The following is a 10,000-nucleotide window of genomic DNA, read 5'->3' on the forward strand; positions in this document are numbered from 1 at the left end:
ACACTTTTGCGCGGAAACCAATGATCGTGCGGATATAAAATGGAATAGGAGCAAGGAATAATAACGATCATGAGTAGCCGTAGAAAAGGGAAATTTGTATCTTCACAGCACTCAACTCGCAAATCCCATATTCGCCCTTTACTGCAAGCAACTACCTCCCATCAAGTCAAATGAACATTTCGTACCATGTCATCCGCTTTTACCTCTAGCAAAGTCCGCCGGTCTTTGAGTAAGCGTCTTCTCTCCCGCATATCATTTGGCAACATCAACCAATTTGCTTCTACAGAGCAAAAGCTTCTCGGCGTTGCCTACTCGCATGCTGGTCTTATTCCTAAGAAAGACCCAATGCACCCGTCGCTTGCCAAGGTCCGAACAACCTATGAAAGCATTCCCAAGGGCTACATTGTCACCTCCATTTCGCGAGACCCTTTTACCTACTTTGGACTTTCCATCCAGGTTGCGGTCCGTCTTCCTGTCTCTGTTACAGCGTCCTACAAAGACGTCAAGGATTGTTATGTCCTGGAACAAACTTTGATTCGCATCGCGTGGGACGCGGCTCTCTCCAAGCTTGAAAACGGCAAGAGCCCTCGCAAGGCCGTCAAAAACGCCAAGAAGGTGCTTGCCCAAGCCATTAAATCTATCCAGAGCATTATTGGAACTGCTGGATACTTTCGCTTCGCCCATGTGCACTACAATAAGATTGCCACTTATCAGGCTATAGTCTGCACCTTCAAGAAACCATCAGTGGCCGAGCGCTGGGTGGGTAGATTGGAGAAGAAGCGGGTGGAATTTATGAAGTCTCTGGAGTGCGCTTCGGGAGCTCTTGCGAGGGATCAGTGGACCAGGGAACAAAAGGAAATTTCAAGCAAGTTGATTGCTTACCACAAGATGGAAAACAGACTTTTCAGATGGTGAAGAAGGATAACGTGAGAGGCTAACACAAAGAATGGTGTTGAAATTATAATTTTTTATAATTTACTCGTGATAATAATAATGCAATGATTTGATTCGATTCAATGTTTTACGACGGCGGTTCATCATTGTGCATGGTATGAATATATGCAAAGTTTAATGGGCCGCAATGCAGCCTGCGATTGGTTGTATGAGCATGCTAATATGATAATGTACAAGATGTTGATGAATGGGTACTCGAGATTGAAGAAAAGCCAGCTCCTCATGTGGCAGCCGCAATTTCGTGCTTGGCCGCTTCCTCGGATGCGAAACCGAGACCATAACCGCGCTTTATAGCGAAATCGCGCGAACGAGTGAGACTCGCTGGGTCTTGAGGAGGGACCCAGTACTCATCAATAATGGGGATCTGAAGCAGATTCATCTTTTTTTTTTTTCTTCTTGTCAGCACTGGCTGCTTACCCATTGATTCTGCATATGACACACGTACTTTTGGAGTAATGACCATCATGGTGTTGGTCTTCACCTCCATCCAATCGCTCCTTTCGAACGTCAATGGCTCACTCGCGATCATAATGATGTTCTCCCGCTTGTCCGCCTTTGTCATCCTATAGAGGCCCCTTCCAGAACCTTGATACTCGTCAAAGGACGTGCCAGAGGAGAAGAATAGGGAAGAGGCTTCGGACGTTCGGGACGAGATATAGCGCGTCGCGACAACGGTAGAGCCATCAGTGACGACAAAATTCATCAATGATGGGCCGGTCTACAAAACATGTTAGCAAGGGGGTAGGAAAGGAAAAAATAATGGAAAGGATTGATAAACTCACACAACCAGCTTCCTTGCATAACTTGTTGATGCAATGAATGGTCTCCATCATGGCGTCCCGTAATTCGACATGGGTGAATGATCGAGCGTGGGGGTTTTTCAGCTGGCAAATATCGTCAAATTGTCAAGATCTGACGAATGTTTATTAACACTTACTTTGGAGAGGAACACCATGAACGCCCATTCGGAGTCTGATCATCATATGTAAGCTTGCATCGGATCCGAAACATACCGCCTGAGACTCACCGGTATATCCCGAAGGGTACAAGAACAGCTCTTCAGGTAGACTTTGTTGCAACGCCCGCTTGATTTTGGGGAAATCGTTGATCTCGCCATTGTGCATCCACATTAGTTTATCAAACATCCATGGATGGCAATTGTCTTCGCTTGGAGCACCAGACATGGTGGAGGCTCGGACGTGAGCACTGGAAGGAAAGTTGTCAAATGAAATACTTTCTCATTCAAATTAGTAGACGTACAATACAAGGGAAGAGCGAATCTTTTCAGCCAGACGGGTGAGATTGGCATTACTCCATGCCTTTTGACCTTTGTTAGAAATGCTGTACTGTCTCAAGCGGTCATACTTACCGGCGATATAGACTTGAACAAGCATGGCCTCTCATTCTCCAGCTCTCTCTCAACCTCTCGCTCTTTCATCACTTCCAAAGTGTTCTCATCCATCTGTCCGTCGGCATCTACCGGATAGTTTCCCTGGACATCGTACGCTTGTGAGTGCGAAGCTTGAGCAGTGACAACGTTGGGACAGGTACACGGTGTTGAAGAAGGTACAGGAGAAGTAGCGGGGCGAGGTGCGGCGGAAGCAGGGATTGCGGGGAGAGGATCGTACCAGCCTATACCGAAGCCATCCGCCTAATTTTTATTAGATATTTCTGCGTATTTGAAAGCGACTGGGATGGAAGCTCACGTTGAGCGGACGACTGCTGGGCATACGCAGCTTGGACTCGAAAGCCTGGTTGATGATACTATGTCTGGGACGGGTGACGAGATGGGATATCTGTATGGACTCCGTGCCCTTGTAGACGAGCTGTTTCAGAGTGTGAATAAGGGTACATGGGGTGAGGCAATGTTTGATACATACCAGACGGCACATGGTTTATGACTGAGATAGCCAGAGTGGTGGGCTGATAATGCTGAAGTACCTTATGCAGCAGTCAGCGCGTGGAGGCTGATATATAGAGAGGGAGAAACGGGACATGGTGACTGTGATTGTCTACTTACTCAAGTCCGCTCAAAGGAGGCTGCCCGGGTATATATCGCTCCTTTCGCTCTGCTGCAGATATGGCGTGCGGCTGTCGTGCTATATCGTGCTGGGCTTCTGTGCTTGTATGGCCGTGTGGTGGAGTATGTCTGCAGCACTCTATTCTCCTGCGACGCTGCTCTCTACTGCTGTACTATACTGTTCGCTGGCTCTGTCACGGCTTCCTGTTCTTATCGCATCCACCCACGAGCCGTTCCTTACTCTTCGATCTCTTGACTCGTCAAAACAAATGTTACGTAATGGAGTGTGGCAATCTACGTCACGTGGCTGCTGTTGTGACTTGCTGTACAACGATGCCACCACGCACCCGCCTTTTCCCTTCGCAGTGCACCCACCATACACACGCAGATTCACTTCCAGAATGACAACCAGAGCCGTAAGCCAGAGCCCAACTTCACTCTACAATGTCCGCGCTCATCTGCTTTCTAATGTTCCATCTCGACCTTTCCACCGCCATCTAGATTGTTAAATGTAAGCACCGAACACCCAGATGTTATACTCCGCGTGGATATGGACGGCTCTGACTCCTCTGATCTCTAGATGTCATGTCAGGCGACACCGTCGTCGTCCGCGCAAAAGAGGCACCTGAAAAGGGCAAAGTCCCTAAGGAGCGGTCAGTCCTGTTTCAATATCATCCTCGTCCATGCGCTCACAGTGTCTATACGCAGTATCCTCCACATAGCTGGTATTCAGGCCCCTAGACTTGGGTCCATGACCCGTGAAGATGAGGTTTGTCAACCTCATTAGCGCTGAGGGATACGCCGATGCTGACACCGTCTCCTGTGCGCCATAGCCCCATGCCTTTTCAGCCAGAGAGTACCTCTGTTCTCTTCTTCTAGGAAAAGAAGTGGCTTTCACAATCACTCATACCATCGAATCCTCCACAGGACCAGTCAGTTCACAAGTCAGACCATCTATATACAAAATCGACTGACGATATTCATCTGAATGCCAGAACCGCGAGTTTGTGTCTCTCTGTATTGCTCCCGCTGGACCAGGATCGCCTCCACAGGATGTTGCTTCCTTGATCCTGGCCCAGGGATGGGCTAAAATGAGAGATGGTGTCGGGGAAGGTGATGAGGCTGTTCGCCGACTTGGTGCCGAAGAAGCTAAGAAACGAGAAAACCTCCGAGTCATTGAGGCGCAAGCCAAGTCAGAAGGCAAAGGAATCTGGGACGAACAGCCCGAAAACCAGCGCACTGTAGCGTTTCAAATGCCTACTGACCCTCAAGCTTTCATTGCTGACCACAAGGATGAAGAGATTGATGGTGAGTGAGGATTATCCTGATCAAGTGCTTTTTGAGTTCTAACCTCTGCCTAAACCCCCATCAGCCATCGTCGAGCAGGTCCGCGACGGTACTCAACTCCGTGTCCGACTTCTCCTCGACGAGCACAACCATCAGTTCATCAACCTTGTCCTCGCTGGCGCCAAATCTCCACGATCCGGGAACCCTCGTGATGGCGAAGCCTCCAACGCCGAGCCATGGGGAGACGAAGCCAAGTACTTTACCGAAGTCCGTATGCTTCAACGACACATCAAGGTCCGACTCCTTTCTGCCCCCGCGTCGCTTGGCGCCTCCCCACTTCAACAAACCCAGCCCAGTAAAGGTTCAGGCGCCGGATTACCCGGCTCCAACGGTCTCCCTGCTCCTTCAACTGGTTCCACTGTGATCATCGGTACCGCTATCCACCCCAAGGGTAACATTGCCGAGTTTCTCCTTGCTGCTGGTCTTGCCAAGGTGGTTGACTGGCATGTTGGACTCCTCGCTCCATATGGCGGTCTTGACAAGCTTCGTGCTGCCGAGAAGGCCGCCAAGGATAAAAAACAAGGTATCTGGGAAAATTATCAGCCTCAACGAGCTACTGCCACCAATAGCGCAGCCTCTGCAGCCCCCACTGCTGTCGCGACTACCAAAGGTACTGACTTTGAGGCCACGGTCGTTAGGATTTGGGGTTCAGATCAAGTGAGTGTTGTTGAAAAGGGCGAAGGAGGAAAGGAAAGAAGAGTTCAACTGTCCTCTGTCAGAGGTCCCAAGTAAGCTCTCTGACGATACAGAAGCCGTGAATTGGGCGCTGAATAGATTATAGGGGCGTGGATGCCAAGCAGACCTACTGGGCCAATGAAGCCAAGGAGTATGTGGCATTGTTAAAACCCATGGAGAAAATCATTTCGCTGATCCCTTTTCCACAAGATTCTTGCGAAAGCGATTGATCGGAAAACAAGTCAACGTTCACGTCGACTACGTCAAGCCCAAAGAGGGAGATTTTGAGGAACGCGAATGCGTAACCATCCGTTATGGCAACCAGAACAAGTTTGTCTATTACTAGATTCATCATACACTTTAACAAGATGCTGATGCTGATTACTGGGTCAGCAACGTTGCTGAACAACTGATCGAGAAAGGCCTTGCAACTGTTATTCGACACAGACGTGATGATGAGGATCGTTCTCTCGAACTCGACAAGCTCATCGTGGCCGAACAAACAGCTCAAACCGAAGGCCGCGGTGTTCACTCTGCCAAAGATGTTTCTATGCCTCGTATCGTCGACGCGTCTGAAAGGGCCAGCATGGCGTCTAGCTACCTGCCGCAATGGAAGAGGCAAGGAAAGCATAATGCTGTTGTACGTCTTTCTATCTCACTCGATGTCATACGCTTTCTGATGGGACAATGCCAGGTCGAGTTCGTTAGCGCTGGATCTAGATTCAAGCTCTACATGCCCAAGGAGCACACCAAGGTCACTTTTGTCCTCGCTGGTATGTCGGATCCGTACTCTTACCCAAAGCTTCCACCAGATATCTCTGACAGAAATTTTCTATAAAAGGTATCCGTGCTCCTCGAACAGCTAGAAACGCTTCTGAGAAGCCTGAACCTTTTGGAGCCGAGTCACTCAAGTTTGCTTCTAGATACTTGCAACGTGATGTTGAGATTGGTCAGTGCATACTGCAGCAAGACAACTTTTGCGCAGCCGGTCACTGACGCATATTCCGCATAGCGTTTGACTCCACCGACCGATCGGGAGGTTTCATCGGTACGATGTATGCTTCTGGAGGTGTAAATGTCGCCGTGGAGCTCGCGCGGGAAGGGTGAGCGAACCGTGTAATCTGCTTGCTCATCAAGATCAGCACTGACACAGTGTAGTCTCGCTTTTGTTCACGAGCGATCTGCTGAGCTTTTGCCCTTCGGAAAGGAGTTGCTGGCTGCTGAGGAGCAAGCGAAGAAAGAAAAGAAGAATGTGTGTCGACCATCTTATTTTGCTTGATGGACTCTTCCTAACGTTCATCTTGACAGATCTGGTCTTTAGTACAGGAAGAGGAGACTTCTACCGCAGCCGCTGTCGACGAATCTTCTGCTCTTCCGGTGGATTACAAGGATGTCTACATCTCTTCTGTGAAGGAATCCGAACCATTCACTTTCTCAGTGCAGATTCTTGAGAAGGACAGTGAGTTATCCTGACGATTTCGCAATGATTTTAACCTTTTTTTTTGCTCACAAAATACTGAATATAGGTGTTGCCGCCCTGGAAAAGCTCATGTCTGACTTTTCTCTCCACCACCGTCAAGCCTCAGCAGCTGCCACCTCCTCTTTCACTCCCAAAACTGGCGATCTTGTCTCGGCCAAATTTAGCAAGGACGATCGGTGGTACCGAGCGCGAGTCAAGAGAGCCAGCGCGATCAAGAAGGAGGCACAGGTGTACTTGATCGATTACGGAGATGAAGACACTGTGCCCTTCTCCAAGATAAGGCCTTTAGACGAAAAGTTCAAGAGTCTTCCGGGTCAGGCCAAGGAAGCTCGTCTTAGGTGCGTATTAAGACCGTTCCAACCGCAAAATACAGATGCTCATTGTAAAAAACAGTTTCGTCAAACTTGTACCTCGCTCAAGCGAGTATGGGCCCGAAGCTTACCGGCGGTTCGAATACCTTACCGAAGGTCTCAAGCTCATTGCAAACATCGACCAGCGCGAGGGTAATCTGTTGCACCTTAGGCTCATCGACCCCGCCGACCCCAATATCAAGGAGGACCCCTTGGCATGCTTGAATGCTGACCTGGTGAGAGAAGGTCTGGCCACTATTGACAAGTCTTGCAAGTACTTGAATTCCTATCCTCAAATCGTCAGGAAGCTTCAGGATGCGGGAGAGGGAGCCAAAGCAGACAGGCTCGGTATCTTTGAGTGAGTGTTTCACGCGTGGCACATCAGTAAGATAGCTGATTATTTTTTCAGATTCGGCGATGTTAGCGAAGATTAATCAACCGACATCGCTATCTTTTTCTCATCTTCCAAACACTCCTTTTTCAAAACAAACAACAAGAAATCTGCTATTTTGACAGCCACTTAAGCTCACTCTACATTGCTTGCATCTCTTTCACATTAGCATTGACTAGCATTATGCATTGAACGGGTTGAGTGAATTGCACGGTAGGTAGACAGGTCGTGTATCTCATATACAACAACTGATGGTCATGACTGGTGTAAACTACTGATGGATCGTTATTGACTTCTAACGCAATAGGCAGCAAGTCTCGCATAATCGCAAATGGTCTTTGTCTTGTCACCACTGTTGAGGATATTTGTACTTGGGGGAGGACGGGTCTTCGTTGTTAAGAGGACGATTTCTTTTTTTTCTTCGGAGGTATCTCTTCCGCTTGCGACTGTTGATGACGTGTTAGAGGGACATTGGACGAAGACGAGGCGGAAGGCCCTTCAAATGGATGACTAGTGGTCAACGGTGGCGTTCGTTTCTTTTCCAGTGAGTCTGTGTCCAATATACAGGTTTTATTCCTGCTGACGCAGTAGTTGCAAGGTGGTCCACCTATACACTGATATAATTCGTAAGCACGGTTTAGACTGGAATACAAAAGGCGAGGACTTACCCGTATGTGGCGGTTGTTGCACGCTGTACAAGCCTTGGGTCTCCTGTTCCAGCCTCCTTTTCCAGAAGTTCCCTTACCCTTTCCCTTCTTCTTCTGACCTGCCCGGTTTTCTTCTTCCGCTCGTGCGGATGGTTGCTCTACATTCTTTCTGGGGCGTCCCCTCTTCCTTTTCACGGCAGTTTCCTTTGGAGCCTCCTGCCTTGCCTTTCCTTTACCCTTTGCCTTGGAACTCGGATCTATATACTCGCTTGACTCGCTTTCGTTACCTCCTCCTTCTCCCTCCTTTTCCTCCTCCTCCACCACCTCGTCGGCCTCACCTACCTCGATCACATCTTCCAGAACATCCGTGTCTATGCCGCTCTTGGGAGGAAGTGCAAGGCCCTGGAAACCCGTCGATGGGCCAGCGTGCACGGTATCCGCGCGAAATGACCATGGTTCGCTGGGATGGAGAAGCGGCCCTTGCGAGTCCCGCCGTTCAAGAAGGAAAGGATCAATAGATAAGCTGGATTGTGTACCTGGTTGACCAAATCTGCTATGGCCACCAAAAGTGGTAGATTCGTCGATGTTGCTGTCCAGCAGCTGAGCAGGCCGCTCGTCTGAGAAAACGGACTCAGTTGAAGGGGTAACTGTCTGATTGACACCGGCATGTGCAGAAAGGAAGATCTCTCCAGGGTTGACGAAAGCCTGGCTAGGGCTAGGTAGCGGAGGATAGCCTAGGATGGGAGTTGGTCGGATGGGTATATATGAAGGTTGAGGACCATGCAATGACCCTTCCTGTTGGCTGGGCACTGTCGGTGGTCGAACCTGTGTGCCTTGGTTTCGATTGTCATCGGTGACTGGTATTTGGTAATAAAAGTTGTATTGAGACGTTGGGTCACTCATGATGAGATTGTTATGGGAGATGCAAGGGCTGATAGATTCAAAATATGTAAGAGCTGAAAACCATTGTTTTAGTCTATTTGGGTTTATCACTTTGAACTTCGAGCGGAATTGACATGGAGTCCAGAAAGGCAATAGGTGCAAGAGCTACGATGACTACTTTCCGCTTTTCGGATCAGTAGCTTATAATGAGCGCTAAGGTCTGGGAAGCGTTAATAGGCTGATATCATGATCCGCCTGTCCCTTGGCGAAGTCGGATATGCAGAAGATGTTATTGTTTTGCACCTTTCGACGTTTTGGGTTCAGCTAGAAAGACCATCACCATCATCATCATCTTCTTTCCGGAAGTATGTTTTGTTTTGGGCCCAGGCGAGGTACCACGAGACGGAAGAAGTATGAGGGAAAGAGCGGAAACTACGGCAAGAAGGAAGGACGATAGGCCGCCTGGGCTATAAGGTGGCAAATAGGTATGTATCTTCTTGGCTAGGGTTCGTGCATGGATTTAAACAGGTAGTACTTGGGAGCTAGTTTGAACATCTTCCATAAGGAGTTATTTCTCCACATCAGTTTCTACGCATACTACGTATTCAACGAAGAGACAAGAGAAAAGAAGAAGTCAACCGCGTCGGTGTCTGAACGACGGCCGCCGCCGCTAATAATCGTGATTCATTAATTCATGAATGAACGAATAATGCCTTCTTCTCACACATCCTTCACGTCCGAGTCCATGCCATCGTGCCTTCGCTTTACCATTGATATCCTTTATCCGCCATACACTATCGACGCATAATATGATGCTAACCGCCTACGGGCTGCAGGAGAGTACATCAGAAAATGATCAACTAGACGCTCCACAACGTGACGTGGATCAATCGTCAAAAGTCACCGCTTGTTACTGTATCCGCACCTTGATCCGCATCTTGATCCGCATCCTTGCTATACCCAACGTTTGGATCACCATCATCGACCCTACAGCAAGGCTGTATGAAGAATATGTGTAACTTGCTCTACCCTAGGAGATGGGCGCGGTTATAGCCTACGCGGTAGATCAGTTATACGCAATCATGTTTCTCCTTATCCGGTTCGTGCCTTTTCTCATTCAGCATCTTCCCCTCTAGCTGGAAACAACATCTGGACGCATTTATATCCGTGACCTCGCGTACTATAAAAGTTTTCACCCTCCCAGCACCCTTGATGGCCCTTTATCTATGCGGCTTCAATTCTTTCCGTTGCGAC

General features: G+C 48.8%; 4 protein-coding genes across 4 annotated transcripts; 2 read left to right on the forward strand and 2 right to left on the reverse strand.

Annotated features, from left to right (window-relative positions):
* Positions 1-186: 186 nt before the first annotated feature.
* On the forward strand, positions 187-915 carry CNBB3300 (hypothetical protein; the record flags this gene model as incomplete). Its single annotated transcript, XM_772005.1, has 1 exon — positions 187-915. The coding sequence occupies one exon, from the start codon at positions 187-189 to the stop codon at positions 913-915; it is 729 nt and encodes a 242-aa protein (XP_777098.1).
* A 259-nt stretch (positions 916-1,174) lies between these two features.
* On the reverse strand, positions 1,175-2,846 carry CNBB3310 (hypothetical protein; the record flags this gene model as incomplete). The annotated part of the gene is made up of 9 exons (XM_772006.1): positions 1,175-1,333; positions 1,400-1,672; positions 1,737-1,838; positions 1,892-1,926; positions 1,982-2,160; positions 2,215-2,273; positions 2,324-2,605; positions 2,661-2,780; positions 2,835-2,846. 9 exons carry the CDS (start codon positions 2,844-2,846, stop codon positions 1,175-1,177), a joined length of 1,221 nt encoding a protein of 406 aa, XP_777099.1.
* Positions 2,847-3,375: 529 nt separating this feature from the next.
* On the forward strand, positions 3,376-7,260 carry CNBB3320 (hypothetical protein; the record flags this gene model as incomplete). Its single annotated transcript, XM_772007.1, has 18 exons — positions 3,376-3,390; positions 3,476-3,485; positions 3,555-3,627; positions 3,683-3,743; positions 3,808-3,906; positions 3,970-4,282; positions 4,347-5,049; positions 5,103-5,147; positions 5,207-5,326; positions 5,390-5,636; positions 5,691-5,769; positions 5,838-5,945; positions 6,009-6,099; positions 6,155-6,248; positions 6,305-6,455; positions 6,523-6,814; positions 6,870-7,184; positions 7,236-7,260. 18 exons carry the CDS (start codon positions 3,376-3,378, stop codon positions 7,258-7,260), a joined length of 2,841 nt encoding a protein of 946 aa, XP_777100.1.
* A 352-nt stretch (positions 7,261-7,612) lies between these two features.
* Positions 7,613-8,767, reverse strand: CNBB3330 (hypothetical protein; the record flags this gene model as incomplete). Its single annotated transcript, XM_772008.1, has 2 exons — positions 7,613-7,831; positions 7,886-8,767. 2 exons carry the CDS (start codon positions 8,765-8,767, stop codon positions 7,613-7,615), a joined length of 1,101 nt encoding a protein of 366 aa, XP_777101.1.
* Between the last annotated feature and the right edge of the window lie 1,233 nt (positions 8,768-10,000).

This window comes from Cryptococcus neoformans, chromosome 2 (genome assembly GCF_000149385.1).
Source record: "Cryptococcus neoformans var. neoformans B-3501A chromosome 2, whole genome shotgun sequence".
Classification (NCBI taxonomy): domain Eukaryota; kingdom Fungi; phylum Basidiomycota; class Tremellomycetes; order Tremellales; family Cryptococcaceae; genus Cryptococcus; species Cryptococcus deneoformans.